Consider the following 19,235-nt stretch of genomic DNA (forward strand, 5'->3'; position numbering starts at 1 on the left):
GGTTTCAGTTGAACCCAAAGTGAAACCCAGCCCGACCCTATCATGTGATTTATTTAGGTCAAAAGGCCCAGGATGGTGAGCGTTAAGGTGTCTGGGAAGGGATCTCAAAACTGGATTATAGATGGCAGACAGTTGGTGTCGTAAACCACCGCCTCTGTTCAAAGATGGTCGTTCACAGTAGACACTCTTCTTTCAAACCATCTGTCTTCTCTGTCCAAAATGTGAACATTGGCATTGTCGAAAGAGTGACCTTTGTCCTTAAGATGCAGAAGATGCAGATGTAATTACAGTTCAGAAAACAAGAAATCAACTCAACAGATCACAGTCACCACCACCAAAATCAGCACACCTCCATTTACCCTCCATCTGTGCATGTGTATCTTTTTAGCTTTTTAATTTTCTTAGCAAAATTAGGATTCACTGTGTTAATGCACTGATTCACAGAGGACAGCCTTACAATGATTTATTTGAGTTACACAGCAGACAACAGGTTACATGCATATATCTGTAATTCTTCCTGCAGTTAACATTTTTGATTATACAGTAAAGAACAAAGTAGATGTATTGATTTTCCAGGAAGGTTATTTGGATTTAATTTGCAAAAGAAAATAAGTTAAAGAAAACAAGAACAAGACAAAAATTCAGTAGGATTAGATTTCTCATGAAATTAACTTTTTGTGTGACTTTTTTGTATAACATTTTCATTTTCTATCCCCCTCACACACTGATTATAGGTCAGGATCAACCTGGTCATTCAGGTAGTCCTCTCCATAGTCAATAATCTTTTTCAGTACACTCAGTATAAGTGAATCCACATCGTTCTCCGTCTCAATCTCTGTGTGGTAGTTCTTCATGAGGAAGATGCAGTTCAGTGGAATACCCAGGTTCATGCTCACTGTTTCCATCTAAGTTTAAACAAAATTACATTTAAAAAACTTAAACTGTATTGTTGCACTAGTGACATAATTATAAATTACTTCTTGAATTATTTGTACTGATTCCAGCTGAGGTTTCTGTACAAATATACTGAAATGTACAGCTGAATTACAGATGTTATATTCATGTGTAAACTGTCTACATATGCATGAAAGTTACTTCTTGGAACATACCTGCTTATTCAAGTACTTGCTCTTGTAGACGTTCTTTATGTCTTTTTTGACTTCAGGACAGGCTTCATCAATTTTAGTCATGATAGCTATTTGTGGGATCCCTGCCAATACAGAAACCAATGCAATCAATTACATAATTTCTTAGGGATTAATAAAGTATGTTGATTAATTCTTATCTCATGTTTTTCAGGTATTTGAAATTGTACATCATATGAATGACAACTGCTCTCACCTTTGTCACGAGCTGCTGATCTGACATCTTTCATCTTCCTGACAGTTTCATCATTCATCATGCTCACTGTGTCAGCAGGAATGACTAAAACCAGAATGTGGACTTTGTCATCTAAAGTGGGAAAACTGTTGTAGCTGGAATTTGTTTCAGGCAATGGAGATGTGGGGTTGAACTGGAAAAAAGCAAAATCACTGAAACCTTTTTGCATGATACAGTTTCTGTATCACAGCACTGTGTACAAGCATCTGAATGAAGATTTCATACCCTGTAATCTTCGTTTACATGTCCTCTAATGGCAAGTTTGATGTCTTCCACATGAATTCCTTTGTCACTGGACTGAAGGCCCATGGTGTCATTGAAAACAAAAGGATAAAACGTTCCTGGCTCTCCTTTCTGAATTTTATATGTCCTGAACTGTAAATAAAAAAATGCAGTGTTGTTACATTAGTTCAGGATACTAAAGACCCTAAAAAGTTTACCAAATAATTTACACTCTAGTTGTACCTACTATCTTACTTTTTCTAGTTCAGTGTCTATATGGCAGTTACCACTGCAGTGTGCTCATATAGTGCTAGAAAATCTGTTTTTTCATGTAATCCTCTAACAGCAAATGCCATAAGAATAGATACAGTGGCTTGCAAAAGTATTCGGCCCCCTTGAACTTTTCCACATTTTGTCACATTACAGCCACAAACATGAATCAATCTTATTGGAATTCCACATGAAAGACCAACACAAAGTGGTGTACACGTGAGAAGTGGAACGAAAATCATACATGATTCCAAACATTTTTTACAAATAAATAACTGCAAAGTGGGGTGTGCGTAATTATTCAGCCCCCTTTGGTCTGAGTGCAGTCAGTTGCACATAGACATTGCCTGATGAGTGCTAATGACTAAACAGAGTGCACCTGTGTGTAATCTAATGTCAGTACAAATACAGCTGCTCTGTGACGGCCTCAGAGGTTGTCTAAGAGAATATTGGGAGCAACAACACCATAAAGTCCAAAGAACACACCAGACAGGTCAGGGATAAAGTTACTGAGAAATTTAAAGCAGGCTTAGGCTACAAAAAGATTTCCCAAGCCTTGAACATCCCACGGAGCACTGTTCAAGCGATCATTCAGAAATGGAAGGAATATGGCACAACTGTAAACCTACCAAGACAAGGCCGTCCACCTTGGGACACAGCAAACATGTGGAAGAAGGTGCTCTGGTCAGATGAGACCAAAATGGAACTTTTTGGCCAAAATGCAAAACGCTATGTGTGGCGGAAAACTAACACTGCACATGACTCTGAACACACCATCCCCATTGTCAAATATGGTGGTGGCAGCATCATGCTCTGGGGGTGCTTCTCTTCAGCAGAGACAGGGAAGCTGGTCAGAGTTGATGGGAAGATGGATGGAGCCAAATACAGGAAGAAAACCTCTTGGAGTCTGCAAAAGACTTGAGACTGGGGCGGAGGTTCACCTTCCAGCAGGACAACAACCCTAAACATAAAGCCAGGGAAACAATGGAAAGGTTTAAAACAAAACATATCCATGTGTTAGAATGGCCCAGTCAAAGTCCAGATCTAAATCCAATCGAGAATCTGTGGCAAGATCTGAAAACTGCTGTTCACAAACGCTGTCCATCTAATCTGACTGAGCTGGAGCTGTTTTGCAAAGAAGAAGGGGCAAGAATTTCAGTCTGTGGATGTGCAAAGCTGGTAGAGACATACCCTAAAAGACTGGCAGCTGTAATTGCAGCAAAAGGTGGTTCTACAAAGTATTGACTAGGGATGGGTATCGTTTAGGTTTTATCCGATACCGGTGCCAAACCGGTACTTAAACGGTGCTCAAACTGGTGTTTAAAGAATGGAGAACACAAAATTGGTCCAAAAACCTCTCATGTTCAGCTGTTTTTTTATAAAAAGATAACAATGTTAGCCTTTTCTGCAGCTATAGGGCATATATGGTATCACTCTTGGCTGCAAGCAGTGCTTAAACAATGGAAAAAAACACAAACTTTGTCCAAAAACCTCTCATGTTTAGCTGTTTTCCACTTTTTCTTTGGTCATTTTAGCCTTTTTGGCCAGGGTGAAGGGAGTATCTGCCATCAAACAAGAAGACAGCCGCATGTAGCTATGATGATGTTTGCTAGTTCACCTTACATGCATTAATGTAATAACGTGGTTAGCCTACTCAACGTAAATTACACACGAACAACATTAAGCTACTCACGCAGAGAAGAACGGCTGCTGCTGCCATCATCATCCGTCATCATTTCTGCTACACTGGCAGGGCTAGGGGCCAGGACTCTACTCTTTGGGTTTTTGGGGGATGTTGCTAACTCCGGGTCCGATAACAGGCAACCCACCCGCAGTAGATGTGCTCGGTGTGAGGTCTCGCAGCAAGCTATCAAATATGGCGCATTTCTCGGCTTTTAAAAAAAACGCTATGCGTCGCCAGGTGTTTCATCGGATTTGAGGTGTTACTTCCTTTGACAGTATCAGCTTAAAGCACTTGTTGCAGGCTGCTGAGTTTGCATATTTTGCTGTGAAGTACAGCCATACTTTTGACCGCTTCGCCTTGGGCATTTTTAATCTGTAGCTCTGCTCTAAAAGTTCATACGTACCTGGACCCGCCTACTATCCTCAGAAACGTAAAATGATTGGCTAGAATCTAAAGTGTATCACAGCTCAGGGAAAAAAAGCACCGAAATCAAGCACCGAAATGTGCGCTGCTTTTCGGTCTGGTTACTACCGTTTATGTCAGAACCGGTGCCATCACGGCACCGGATACCGGTACCCATCCCTAGTATTGACTCAGGGGGCTGAATAATTACGCACACCCCACTTTGCAGTTATTTATTTGTAAAAAATGTTTGGAATCATGTATGATTTTTGTTCCACTTCTCACGTGTACACCACTTTGTATTGGTCTTTCACGTGGAATTCCAATAAAATTGATTCATGTTTGTGGCTGTAATGTGACAAAATGTGAGAGGCCCTGGGGACCGAATACTTTTGCAAGCCACCGTACATCCTCATACATACTGCAATGGTGAAGCTGTCACCAGAGGTTGCTGCTGCCAAAGCTCGAGTTGCAATTTTGCCTCTTAAAACACTGTCGACAGAGTTGATGAAGCTGGACTTTCCAGCACCTGGTGGTCCATAAAGCAGAATTCTGAGATGCTGGACATCTTTGTGAGGCTTGTAATCTCTGACAAGCTGCAGGTCTCGCTCTCTTTCACTGTTCATTAAGAAAATTACAATAGGATTTAGTGTGCACTTACAGTTTAACATTATACAACAGTAATATAAACAAACACAAAATAACACAATAAACAAACAAAACACTTGAGGGCTCTACTACCAAGCCAGACTGACACACTCAGGTTTGCATTGGCTCGCTTGATGATACCTAAAAAACGAGTCGCAGAAAATTTGCATCATGATGGTGGTTATTATTGATAACTCAGGCTTTCTGCCTCAGTGTGCGAAGTTACATAAATGAGGCATTTGATGTTTCATGTAACTCATTGGTCTGATTGTAAGAGGCGGAAGAGGAAAATGTGATGCTGATTTCTAAAGATTAAAATAAGTATAACAGCAAGAGACATAGCAGAAAATGATTAATTTTTTGAATTCCTAATTTAATACATTTGTTTTAGCACTCAGTGCACACTCAGCACTGTGATTCATTGCCAACAGAACAGCTGCACATTGGAGGTCTGAAACTCTCTACTGATACATTTATACATTATATAATCTGGTCTGACATTTACATCTAATAACAAGCATGTGTAAAAAACACGAGTCACATCAAAGTTCTAGAACACAAAAAAGAACCACGCCCATAATACTCACATCCATGGTATGTTCCTTTCTTCTTTCTGTAAAACTGTAAAGTGAACATGTTAATTGTGTGAATCATAACACAAGGGAATTTATAAAAATTAATCATGTGATGATTTAATCTTAATATTTAAACAATTTTGTATTATATTTTAAATATCTTACGAGGAGATAAAGGTGGAGGGGGAGGGGGAGTACCTGCAATTAAAATATGACAATGTAGCAACATTTTTGCAACACTTTTCCATATTCAGTGTTACTTATATAATTTACTTATTTCATTTTCTTATGTCAAATTAAATGTTACCTTTTTCCACGTTCAGATCAAAAGTACATGATGGTATCTTTTCCATTATAAAATCACTTTGCAAACATCTATGACTAATCCAGATCAAGAGAACATGAGAATCGAGGATTTTCTTATTTTAGCAGCTTTGATTTACACCTCAAAAAGCTATTTGGTAGGTAGGTAGGTAGGTAGGTTGGTAGATAGGTAGATAGATAGATAGATAGATAGATAGATAGATAGATAGATAGATAGATAGATAGATAGATATAATTTTATTTCGAACATGCAAATATAATTGAAATAACAACAGAAAAAAACAAAACAAAAAAACCCCCCAAAACTTAAATATCATCAAGCTATTTGGTAAGTCAAGTCAAGCAAGTTTTATCTGTATAGAGCAATAATATATGAAAAAGCCCAAAGAGCTTAACATGCATGAAAACATACTGGGAGTAAATGCAAAAAAGAAAACAAACAAACAAACAAACAAAAAAACTCAAAATTTATGAACTTACTAAAGCAAAGCTACAAACAAACAAGCAAACCATCACAAATATTTAAGCCATAAAAATGTTACCCAAAAAAAATCTTCTTACCCCGAATAGATTTTATAAGTTTCCTAATGAAGCTCATGTTTTTTGCACTGACTACCTGTGAATAAAACAGGTAGTTGATTAAATGCCAGTTGCATTTAATAATTGTTTTTCTTACAGTACTGAAATGATAACACAATGTTAGCATACCTGAGTATCCAATTGTGATGGAAAAATAGTGGTTCTCTGGTGTTGCCTTCACTGATGTAGGCTGAGTATGACTTTGTTTTATATAAGCATGCTTTCAGTTTTATTTGAGTCATGTGACTTCTGTGAATTCCCTTCTCACTTGTCCACACTAGTCCGTTATAGCTTCTTTGTTTGTATGTGTCATACACACGTATTTCTTAGAATGCAATTATTGATTCAAAAGTAGCTTCTTAGTGTGTGGTAATTAATGACTAATGCTAATAATTACCACAGTGTACACAATACCTGGTTCAAAATGTAAGTTTTTAACCTTTGGTTGTGGAAGAAAAAAGTATCAAAGCATCAGCTTTTTCTGGATCAGAGTTTGCATATCAGCCACTCAATCAGTTTGCTCTACATGTATTCTACAGTATCTCCATGTATTCCAAGTTCTGAACTCAAAGTAAGTACAACTTAAAATAATCCAAATGTCCAATTTACAAATAAAAAAATTGCAGAAATAAAATGTGAAGCTAAATTAACTCACATTAAAAAAAGGCCAGAGCAAAATGACAGACCAGCAATCATTGTTTTTCCCACAATATTGACACATTAGCATACCTGAATATCCATTATGCTATAAAAAAGTGGTTCTCTTCCTTTTCCTCCACTGATATAGACCAAGTTTGTTTTATATAAGCATGCTTTCAGTTTTATTTGGGTCACTTTGATGAATTCCCTCCTCTCTTGTCCACACTAGTCTAGACCACATTAAAAAAAAAAAAGGCCAGAGCAAAATGACAGACCAGCAAGGTCAACATCATCAGACATAAATCCAGGGCCAGATTTGGACAAGTTTTCCACAGCTTCACCTCCACCCTACTCTGACCGTGAAAAACAAGCTTCAAGAGCAACCAATCCCAATCTATCCCAGGCCAAACCAAAAATTGCTGGATCAATTGCATCATGTCTTTCTCCTCAAATCACCAGATTGGGAAAAGAGTTTAACCTAAGAAGGAGTGAGCACTAAAAACTGTAAAAATAAATTCAATTGAAAAAAGAAAATGTCCTGTTAGTTTTTTGCCAGGAGATTTTGTGTTGTTTTTTTTGTTTTTTTTTACAGACTTTCACAGACTTTTCCAAAACTAGTAAAACAGAAAATTCTATAGATTGACAGTAAATCATCTGCACTAGTTACTGACATTTCCTTCAAAGCCTCATTTTAAAAGTACAGATAGTTTCTTTCTCCCTTTTCAGGGAGTTATTAGGATATCCTGATAATAACGAATTACAGTAGTCCAGACTAGAAGCAATAAATGCATGAACTAGTTTTTCAGCGTCACCCTGAGACAGGATTTAATTTTAGATATCCTGGTCAAAAATGACTCCAAGTTTTCTCACAGTGTTGCTGGAGGCCAAGGTAATGCCATCCAGAGTACTCAACTGATTAGATACCATATTTCAAAGATTTTTGGGGTCAAGTACAATTACATCAATTTTCTGGGCCGGTTCTAGACAGGCATATATGAGGGGGCAGACAGAAATGTAAAGATGGCACATGGTGGCAATGGAGGCGGGAAAGGGGTGGTGTGCTCGATAACAGTATCTCACAAAAGTGAAATTTCTCACAAAGAGATACTCGATATCAGATATATTAAAAAACAACAATAACACTTCTCAGTATTGCCCATATTAACAAAATTAAAAAGGGTTAGGCCGAGTTATAAAAAAACTCAGTTCACCAAGTCTTGAAAAAACAAACAAACAGAAAAATAGAATAAAAAAATAAAATACAGAATAAAATAAAATATCCATCTAGATCTTTAAAACCAAGAATATAAAATTTATCTTAACTGGATGGCCTAATTCTCAAATAAATTTGCAAAATAAAGTAAGAATAAAATAAGACCTCTCAATATAGCCAATATTTACAGGGTTGGCAATTTAAAAAAACACAGTTCACCATGTTTTCCTACAACTGTGAAACTATTTTGTAGAATACAACAGATTTTTGCAACTGAACAGCTCCACTGTCATTTCTCCTCAATCCACTCTACAACAACAGTCTCCTGTTTCCCTTTCCAAAAACTCTTACAAATTCATCCAAAGTTATTCATTATGGACTTCTTATGGATCAAGATAACCAATTCCTCTTTCTTTTATGTAACACGATGCGACGACAGGGGGTTGGGACCTGTGACAAAGTTGAGAAGGAACTCTCACATGATGCTGAAGACACACCAATCAACAGGGCTGTTACACACAAGTTATGAAACTCAGGAAAAGCTTCTTGTACTCCTGTAGGACTTTACACACAGTGGACAGGTCTGTTTCCTTTGAACATTGTTTGAGCAGCATCTGTTTTGCCACAAGAACTTCATTTTTCAGATTTACAACATCTGCTACAGTGCCAGCCATCACAGCCAGAGGGTGCAACAGGGTGGGGTCTAGAAATGTGCTAGATTTGGGTGCAAGACTAGATATGGCTCTCATCAGGTCATTATTCTTGTGTGAAAATCTAGTTTCCATTTCTGAAATGGCCCCTGTCAAGGATGATGAGCAGGGATCTTTTCAGAGACTTATGGGGAGAAATGGTAGGGTTACCAGAGTCTCTATGGCCCAAAGTTGAGAGCACAACACTTTGATCCAGGTGTTTGCTCATTGTTTTCCTTCTCTTTGTTGGATGTGACTCATCCTCATCAGGAGAAGACACTCCCCAGCAGGAAAAAACGGAAAAACCTCACTTTTTTTTTTTTAGGAGTCAGGTGCTGCACTAACAGCCTCAGAAACACTGCACAGACCAACTGACTGAGAGGTCATATTTTTTCCTGACCTCTCCAGCCATTGTTTGGATAATTTCATTTCGGACGTCCTTATCCAAAATTGTGTATTTTGCTTTTTTTTGGGATACCCTTAGTAATGCTTGCCAGCTCCTCATCCTTCCCTAAGGTATATTCCATCACTTTAAGAAAAATACCTTAAGCAATGTCATTATCATTAACCCCTGCATCATATCTCAAGGGTTCTGCAGTCCCACAGAGCCCCAACTCATTTACACAGAGAAACGTTATAGCACTACCAATACTCTTGACATAGTGATGTTTTTTTTCCTCAGGTTATAGTTTACCAACCAACACTGAATCCAAAGCAGCCCCTGTGGCCTCTCTGCTTTTATGCTCAGTCCAGATGGTTGAAGCATGCACATAGTTGTGGCTGGACACATGACTCAGCAGCCCCTTGTCTCAATCAAGTGCTGCTTTCCAGTTGTTAAAACCAGTTAAGGTAAAAACTAAATCCCTCTCATTAACAGTGCTGCCTTATTTCCGACAGGCAAAACAGAAGCATGCATCCCGCACAACAGAGTACTCCAGCCATGGTCGTGTGCGGTACCAGGCAGGATTGAACGATCTTAATGTTGTACTACCAAATACACGCTTGTATTTGATAGTACAAACGTCACAGTGTGCCGAAGCAGACTGTATGAATAGCGAATAGTGGACCCAGTATGCAGACACGAAGGAACAAAACTTGAATTAGCAAAAAGCAAGCCGTTTAATGTGGCTGATGGAGAAATACAGAGTAACGCATAAGGTAAACAAAGACGAGAAAAAACAATAACCTAAGCTGGGGAAACTAAAAATAAACATGAAAAACCCTAAATATGAAACTTGGCGTGGATACAAAGATACTTTGCACATGTAGCCATGGCGCAAAAGACAAGAGAAAACCTGACACTGAACAAAGGAGGACAGAGGACTTAAGTACACAGAAAGATAATGAGAGGACGGGGAACAGGTGGGAACACAGCTGGGACAAATTAGGCAAGGGGCGGCCACAGCGAGGGGCCTGGGCTGGCACCACCTGATCGTGCACCTAATTGTGCATGTAGGCATGTAGGAGTGGTGATTTTGGTGGTGGTGCTAATTTCTTCTTTCTAGAACTGTAAATAAACCTGTTCAGTAATTAATTTCTTGTATTGATAAAACGGACATAACATTGCTAATGTTAGCAATTTATGGTATTTCAAGTTCTTTCTAACTCCAATGTGTTCAGCTAAATACATTCACAACAAATAATCAGATTACATACAGCTCATCATTTTGATGTTTAAGGTGTGCTTCAAATTCACATTTATTTTATAAATTATCCTCAATGACGTCTTAGCCCTGCAATCAGCTTGTGACCTGTCCAGGGTGTACCCTGCTTTCCGTCCTGTGACAACTGGGAGAGACTCCAGTCCTCTGTGACCCTGAGTTGGATAAGCAGAAGAGGATGGATCAATCAGGCTAATCTTTCATCATTCAAAGTTTACTTTCTTAGGTGATGACAGAATGGAACAACCACAGCCTCTTAGCATGTAAAATGAAACTGAAATATAGAATGTATGAATTGTTAAAAACCCTCATGTCAGCACATGCTTTGTCTCTGTGGGATAAGTATGATCCCCACACAGACCAATCGGAATCGACCAATCAAAGTACTTAGCCGTCCCTTTCTTTGTCTTGGCAATTGAGAGTTATTTTCTTTTGACTTTCAGACAGAGCCAGACTGTTACTCATGAGACTAGTAAGTTTACCTCCTCAGCTTTGTGTTTAATTGTCTCTATTCAGAGTAAAGTCAGCCGTGCTGATACTTTGTTCCTACTCGCAATGTGAGAGTAACAACAGCAGTAAAGAGTGTAAAAGCATTGCTTCATACACTATATTTCAGTTAAGGAATTGCTTGTTGTTATTGTGTAGAGCTAATGTTTAAGTTGAGTAATTGAGCAGATAACTGGAATATATTGGAATAATAATAATAATAATAATAAATTTTATTTATGAGCGCCTTTCAAGTCACCCAAGGACACTTTACAATAGGATAAAACACTTAGTAAAACAATGGCAGAATAAGAACAATAAAATAAAAGCACAAGATAAAATGAACAAACAGTGGATTCACAGTGAATATGCAGATTTGAACAGATGAGTTTTGAGTTGGGATTTAAACTGGGGGAGAGAACCAATATTTCTTATTTCAGGGGGCAGAGAGTTCCACAGCCTGGGAGCAGAGCAGCTGAAAGCTCTGCTTCCCATGGTGGTGAGGCGGAAGGAAGGTACAGTAAGCTGGATAGAAGAAGAAGAACGAAGTGAACGGGCAGAACAAGTGGTGGTTAACAGGTCAGAAAGGTAAGAAGGAGCGAGGTTATGAATGGCCTTGAAGGTGAGCAGAAGAAGTTTGAAAATTATCCGGAATTTCACAGGGAGCCAGTGAAGTTCCTGGAGAACAGGGGTGATGTGCTGGTAGGAGGGGGTTCTGGTGATAATGCGAGCAGCAGAGTTCTGAACCAGTTGAAGCTTATGAAGGGATTTTTGGGGGAGACCATGCAGAAGAGAATTGCAGTAGTCAATACGGGAGGTAACAAGACTATGTACAAGAATGGACGTAGACTGGGTGGAAAGAGAAGGAAGCAATCTGTTAATGTTACATAGATGGAAGTAGGCAGAACGGGTGAGATTATTGATGTGAGATTTATAGGAAAGTGAACTGTCTAGGATGACACCAAGGCTCTTAACCTGAGGAGAAGGGAAAACTGTGGAGTTATCGATGGTGAGTGAGAAATGGTTTGCCTTCAAAAGGTTGGATTTGGTGCCAATAAGGAGGATCTCAGTTTTATCCTCATTGAGCTTTAGAAAATTAGAGGTAAACCAGGATTTTAACTCGGATAGACATTCTGTAAGGGAAGAAGGTGGGAAGGAGGAATCAGGTTTGCAAGAGAGATATAACTGGGTGTCATCAGCAAAACAGTGAAACTGAAGATCAAATTTGCGGAAGATGGTACCTAGAGGGAGAATGTATATTATAAAGAGAAGAGGGCCTAAAACTGAGCCTTGGGGTACACCAGAGGTGACGGGGAATAGACGAGAGCGGAATGATCTTAGTTGAATAAACTGGGAGCGGTCGAGGAGATATGATTGAAACCAGGCGAGGGGTATGTCAGAGATGCCGAGAGAGGAAAGTCTGCTTAGAAGGACAGAGTGAGAAATGGTGTCAAAGGCTGAGCTCAGATCTAAAAGGACGAGGATGGTGAGAAGACCAGAGTCAGCTCCGATTAGAAGATCGTTAGTGACTTTAAGTAGAGCAGTTTCGGTACTGTGACATGAGCGAAAACCAGATTGAAATCTCTCGTAGATGTTATTATTAACCAGGTGTAAATGAAGTTGAGCTGCAACCACTTTTTCAAGTATCTTAGAAATGAAGGGTAGATTGGAAATCGGACGGAGGTTGTTAAAGTTGTTAGGATCTAAAGAAGGTTTTTTCAGTATAGGAGTGACTAGAGCAGTCTTCAATAAGGAGGGAACGATACCGGTGGTGAGAGAAGAGTGAATGATAGCAGAAATGAGTGGGAGTAAAGAAGAGAGGCAGGATTTCACAAGCCCCGTGGGCATGGGGTCAAGATGACATGTGGCAGGCTTTGATTTACATATTAACTCGGAAATATCAGATAAATCAGGAAGATAAAAAGTGGAAAACGGCTCAAAAAGGAGAAAAGGTTCTGGAGAGGGCGTAGACACAACATTTGATCTGAGTTGCTGGTGGATGTTATTGATTTTCGTAGTCCAGAACAGCATCAAGGAGTTGCAGGTTTCAGAGGAATAGAAGTGCGGTGGTAAAGCGTTGGGGGGTTGAATTAGTTTGTTGAAAACTGAAAACAGAGTCCTTGCATTACCCTCATAAGAACTGATAATACCAGAGTAGAAGCTTTGTTTGGCCTTGTTAATGGAGTCTTTATACTGAAGTACGTGGTATTTATAGATTTCTGAATCAACAGTTAAACCAGATTTCTTATATTTACGCTCTAGCTGCCGAGCTTTGGCCTTCAGAGCTCGGAGGTCAGAGGTAAACCAGGGAGCAGAGCGAGCGAAGGAAACAGAGTGGGTTTTTACAGGAGCCAGAGAATCAAGGACAGTGCGTAGACAATTATTATAATATAACAACAAATCATCAGGAGTAGAATAGAAGTCCGGAATCTGAACATTGTCCAAACTGGTAGTGAGAATGTCCATATCAATGTTCTTGATGTTGCGGAACGAGATGAGACGGGTTGGCTTGGTAGAAGAGCAGCAGAGAGTGAGATTAAATGAAAGGAGGAAGTGGTCAGTTATGGGGATTTCAGTAGCAGAAAGATTCGAGGGAGTAAGACTAGAACAGGTGGGCTAAAATAGCTCAAACAGTTAAGCTAGTGCAGCTCACTGAGAAGAAGACGTGAGAACACATTCAGCTGAAATAACAGAAGTTGAGGACAAGCGTTGCAAATCAATCCCTGGCAGAGATCGATCTGGTCCTGAGTGTGAATGTCCCTGTTCATTCAAATCTGAATCCAAATAATCCAATTAATCCAAATAAATCCAAATAATCGAAAAATGAACCGGTGAGTAGCGGCAGCCAGACGCGCCAGCGTTCACTCAAGCCGGATGTTGTCTCAAGGAATATCTGAAATAACACAAATGACAATAAATAAAGAGATAAAAGTTACACGTGAACACAATAAAATACAATCTCAACCATGGGACTGAAGCAGATAATACAATATTATATGAACACTGAATCGTAGCTAAATTGCATGAAATCGCTCATTTGTGGATCAACACTGCCCTCTAGTGGTCCAAAGAATACACTGACACGTGGGTTGAAGTATGGAGTTGCTTGCAAAAACAGGTGTAGATAGTACAGCAGTAATTACAACAGGTAACACTCTCTGGTAAACATTAGCCTCGGTCTCTCTGAGGTTCCTGCTCAAAAATGGGATGCTCAAACTGAATAGTGTATTTCTCTGCAATTACAAACTCTTTGTAAGAAGTCGTGGTATCAAAATAAAGTTAACACTTGTGAGACTTCATCAGAGGTGTAAATATTACAGCAGATGTTTCTGTGTCAAAGTAAATGAGGCTGCGATATAGAAAAATAATAAGATTTCGGTCAGTTGCCTAATTTATTTTTGGATTTTATTGAAAATATGCTTCACAAAAACAACAATCTGCTCGACTACTCAGCTTAAACGTTAGCTCTACACAATAACAACAGTCAATTCATTAACTGAAATATAGTCTGTGAAACAATGCTTTTACACTCTTTACTGCTATAGTGTTGCTACTCTCACATTGGCAGGAACAAAGTATCAGGATTGCTGACTTTACTCTGAATAGAGACAATTAAACACAAAGCTGAGGAGGTAAACTTACTAGTCTCATGAGTAATAGTCTGGCTCTGTCTGAAAGTCAGAAAAACTAGCTCTTAATTGCCAAGAAAAGCAGGGACAGCTAAGTACTTTGAAAGGTGTGGGGATCATACTTATCCCACGGAGACAAAGCATGTGCTGACAGGAGGGTTTTTTTCTTTTTAACAATTCATACATTCTATATTTCAGTTTCATTTTACATGCTAAGTTGCGGTGCTATGGTTGTTCCAATCTGCCATCTAAGAAAGTAAACTTCGAACGAAGACAGATTAGCCTAATTTCATGACTTATAACCCAAGTGATGAAATATCCATCCATCCTCTTCTGCTAATCCAACTCAGGGTCACAGAGGACTGGAGTCTCTCCTAGTTGTCACAGGACGGAAAGCAGGGTGCAGCCTGAACAGGTCACAAGCTGATTGCAGAGCTAACACGTGTCACTAAAGATGTCTTTGTAAAATAAATGTGACTTCGAAGAACACCTTAAACATCAAAATGATGAGCTGTGTGTAATCTGATTACTTGTTGTTAACGTATTTATCTGAACACATTGGAGTTAGAAAGAACAAAAAAGAAAACTGAAAACGTTTTGCATGATACAGTTTATGTATCACAGACTGTGTACAAACATCTGAATGAAGACATCATACTGTGTAACCTTCTTTTACATGTCCACTGATGGCAAGTCTTTCACGTGAATTCCTTTGTCACTGCACTGAAGGCCCATGGTGTCAGTAAAGACAAAAGGATAAAATGTTTCTGGATTTATTTTCTTAATTTTCTTGTATTGTAAATAACACTGTAGTGTTGTTTTATTAGTGCCAGATAGTAAAGATCCTAAACAGTATCTCATTTGCAGAATAGTTTACACTTACAGTTGTATCTACTATCCTACTTTTTCTAGTTTAGTGTCTGTAAGGCAGTTACCACTACAGTGCGCTCCTGTAGTCCTAGGAATTTTTTTTTTTTTTTTTAAATGCAAGCGTATCATAAGAAGAGACCCATTCTTATACATACTTTAATCTGGAAACAAGAGGATATAGTTTACACTTACAGCTTACAGTGTTATGAACAAATACAAACTAACACTATAAACAAACAAAACACTTGAGGGGTGTACTCAAGGTTGCATTGCCTGGCTTGATACTACCAAAAAACAGAGTTATCAATAATTATTGATAACTCAGGCTTTCTGCCTCAGTGTGTGATGTTACATAAAAGGCTCATTTGACATGTCACATAACTCACTGGCCGGATCGTCAGAGACATAAGATGTGACACAAGAAAATGTGATGGGGATCTATAAAGATTATAAGAAGTATAACAGCAAGAGGCAAGTGAGAAGTGGTAGCAGAAAATGATTAATCTTGTAAATTCATAATTTAATACATTTACTTTAGCACTCAGTGCACACTCAGCAATGTGATTTATTGCCAACAAGACAGCTGCACATTGGAGGTTTAAATATTCTTACTGACAGATTTACACATTTTATAATCTGGTCTGACATTGACATCAAAAGGCAAGCATGAGTCAATAATATAAGTCACATCAACACAAAGAAGGAAACACGCCCGTAATACTCACGTCCATGTTATGTTCCTTTCATGTACCTCGAAAACTGTGAAGTGAACATGTTAATTATGTGAATCACAACAGAAGTGGATTGTTTTAAATTAATTATACGTTATTGTGTTGATTTTATCTTAACAATTTTGTATCATATTTTACATTTCTTATGAGGAGGTGGAGGGGGAGTACCTGCAATTAAAATGTGACAATGTAGCAACATGTTAGCAACATTTTTCCATATTCAGCATCAGTTATATCATTTATTCCCTTATCTCAAATGAAATGTTACCATTTGCACGTTAAGATCAAAAGTGCATAATGATATCTTTCCATTGTGAAATAACTTTGCAAACATCTATGACTGATCCAGATCAAGATAACATGGGAAACCAGAATTTGTATGAGTAATATTATATGAAGAGGTTCAAAGAGCCTCACATGCTTAAAGCATGGTGAGAGCAAAGGAAAAACAACAACAACAACAACATTTATGAACTTATTACAGCAGAGCTACAAACAAACTAGCAAACCATCACAAATATGCAATCCATAAAAATGTTACATAAAAACAAATGTGCTTACCCCAAATACTTTTTTTGTTTCCAAACAAACTCATGTTTTTGTACCAACTACATGTTAATAAAAACAAACTGAAAAAAGTCTTTAAATTCTTCTAGAAATTAAATTCTTTTAACTTGAGACATACTAGAATTTATTTTTTTATCCTTAAGGCCAGTATACCCTCATTATACAATTACCTCATAATTTGTATCACACATTTATGTTTCATCCATTATTGCACACAGATATGCATTGTAGAATAGTTTTGGATTTAGACTGCTACACTTAGATACTAACAGACATAAACAGAGAGAATGGTAAATGGCCTGTATTTGTATAGCGCTTTTACTTAGTCCCTAAGGACCCCAAAGTGCTTTACACATCCAGTCATCCACACATTCACACACTGGTGATGGCAAGCTACATTGTAGCCACAGCCACCCTGGGGCGCACTGACAGAGGCGAGGCTGCTGGACACTGGCACCACCGGGCCCTCTGACCACCACCAGTAGGCAACGGGTGAAGTGTCTTGCCCAAGGACACAACGACCGAGACTATCCAAGCCGGGGCTCGAACCGGCAACCTTCCGATTACAAGGTGAACTCCCAACTCTTGAGCCACGATCGCCGATAGTCGAGAAGACTTGATGATCTGCCTGGACGCGTGATGGCACCTGAAGGTAGAAAACTTTGAGGCTGACTCTCCTAGAGAAAAACAGGGCTGTAAATTCTGGTGTCTTTCCCCCTTCTCTCTATATATAGGCCTGACAGGAGGAAAAGAAATTGTTGCCATAGTGATGTGAGAAGGAAAATTTCCTCATAGCAAGATGTCTGAAAGGTGCAGAAGATGAAACGTGAGCTGGACGTGGAGTCTGAAGGCTTTCCTTTAACTGTTGAACAGTCATGTTAACATTCTGTTTTTACCACATGCAATATAAGTGTTTACTGCCTAGGTGTGGAAGCCTTTTGTTTCTGAGCTGGAGAAATGGAGGTCCATGGCGCCATGCAACACTAATGTAAAATTCTCACCGTTTGATAATAAATTGTGAAAACTGATCATTTGAGTGTATTTGTCTTCTCTCTCTGATGTTGGTGTCTCGGTCATGTTACGTTTATCTGTAAATGGTTTGTTAGAAACTACGAAACCTCCCCATCCTCAGTTGCCTCCCTATTCCCGCTCTACCACACCCACCCACACACGCAGGGCTTGGGGTGCAGGTATGTCACCAGGGTGCAGGGGAGGCACTCCCCCTCTGTCCCCTTCTGGCCGCCTGTGCCTCAATTTTATTCTGCAACCTAGACATCCACATTACTCACACTCTCACATAACACATACATATAGGGCTTTGGGTGTCACGACCTGCGGGATCGGCAAGGCGCTGATCAGCATCTCTCCACTCCTAGCCCCCCTTCTCTTCTCTTTTTCCTCTCTCTCTCCCTCTCCCCTGTTTTGCCATGGCGGAACTCATGGCGGGTTCACGCCCTCGGTCCACGCCTTCCCGGATCGTGCACACCTGGGCCTCATCAGACCAGCTGGTATATTAGAAGGAGGAGATCAGCTGTTCAACGCTGGATTGTTGTGAAGGCTCTTGTCAGTACACGCCTAGCTCAAGTTTCCCGTGCCTCTGTCTCAGAGACTTAACGTGTTCCTTTGTTCCTAGATTCCCCGGACCCGTCCCTGTGTTTCCCCGTGTGGAGTGTGGAAGGAGTGACAGGTCGCTAGCGGAGTGGAGAGAGGCTGTTCTGAGCACGTGTGTGATTTCCCCATTTTCCCTGGAGCCCTGGACCCCTGCCCCTCACGTCTTGTATATAGCACTAACCTCGCACTGTCTGTACATACACTTGGTGAAGATCTGTAATAAACAATCTCTGTTTGAACGCTACCCAGGAGTTCTGCGAGTGGATCCTCTAAGCAACCCGTGACAGTAACAATCCAGCCATACTATGGATCCAGCAGACTCAGCTCGGCAACCCACCCCCCCTCCAGAAGCCGTGTTGGAGCGACACGAGCAGATGCTACAACACATTAACCATCAGTTGCTCGCACTCACTCAGGCTCTCGCTCAGCACATACCTCTGCCAGGTCCCGCTATGCCCCCCCCCCCCCCCCCCCCCCCCCCCCCCCGTCTGCTCCCGCACAGCTGCCAGCCCCGGAACTCTCCACGCCACCAGCCCCCGCTTCTGCGGAGCCCCTGGAACGAGCTCTACCGTCACCGGAGCCTTTCGCTGGTGAGTTCCACAAGTGTGTTGGTTTCCTAACGCAGATTACGTTGCAGTCAGTTTAGGCAGCTGCGGCAAACATATGAAAGTGATGGAGCTAAGATAGCCTTTTTCATTCAGTTACTCCGCGGTCAAGCCTTAAACTGGGCTCAAGCAGTGTTACGAACCAACCCAGAGATTACCTATGCTGACTTTCTCTCAAAGTTTAAAAGTGTGTTCGAAAGGGGCACCGGAGCAGAGGCAGCAGGCCACCGTTTGCTGAACTTAAAACAAGGAAGACGGTGTATGGCAGACTTCTCTGTGGAGTTTTGGACACTGGCCGAGGAGACTGGATGGGGGCAGCCTGCGCTGATAAGTACCTCATTAAACAATGTTTGTGATGAACTCAAGGGCGAACTATTAATGAGGGAGCTGCCCAAGACTCTGTCGGAAGTAATCACCTTATGTGTTAAGGTAGATGAACATTTGAGGGCG

The 19,235-nt window shown here is 40.0% G+C and overlaps 1 protein-coding gene across 1 annotated transcript; it reads right to left on the reverse strand.

The window, feature by feature from the left end:
- Window positions 1–417: 417 nt before the first annotated feature.
- LOC146360857 (interferon-induced protein 44-like) lies at window positions 418–4,584 on the reverse strand. Its single transcript, XM_084921359.1, has 5 exons — window positions 4,381–4,584; window positions 1,606–1,755; window positions 1,342–1,513; window positions 1,110–1,210; window positions 418–905 (listed from the first exon to the last, which is right to left on the reverse strand). Exons 1-5 carry the CDS (start codon window positions 4,582–4,584, stop codon window positions 729–731), a joined length of 804 nt encoding a protein of 267 aa, XP_084777485.1. The 3' UTR covers window positions 418–728.
- Window positions 4,585–19,235: the final 14,651 nt, after the last annotated feature.

The sequence above is a fragment of the Perissodus microlepis genome, chromosome 23 (assembly GCF_051167445.1).
Source record: "Perissodus microlepis isolate ML-2025 ecotype Zambia chromosome 23, ASM5116744v1, whole genome shotgun sequence".
Classification (NCBI taxonomy): Eukaryota; Metazoa; Chordata; class Actinopteri; order Cichliformes; family Cichlidae; genus Perissodus; species Perissodus microlepis.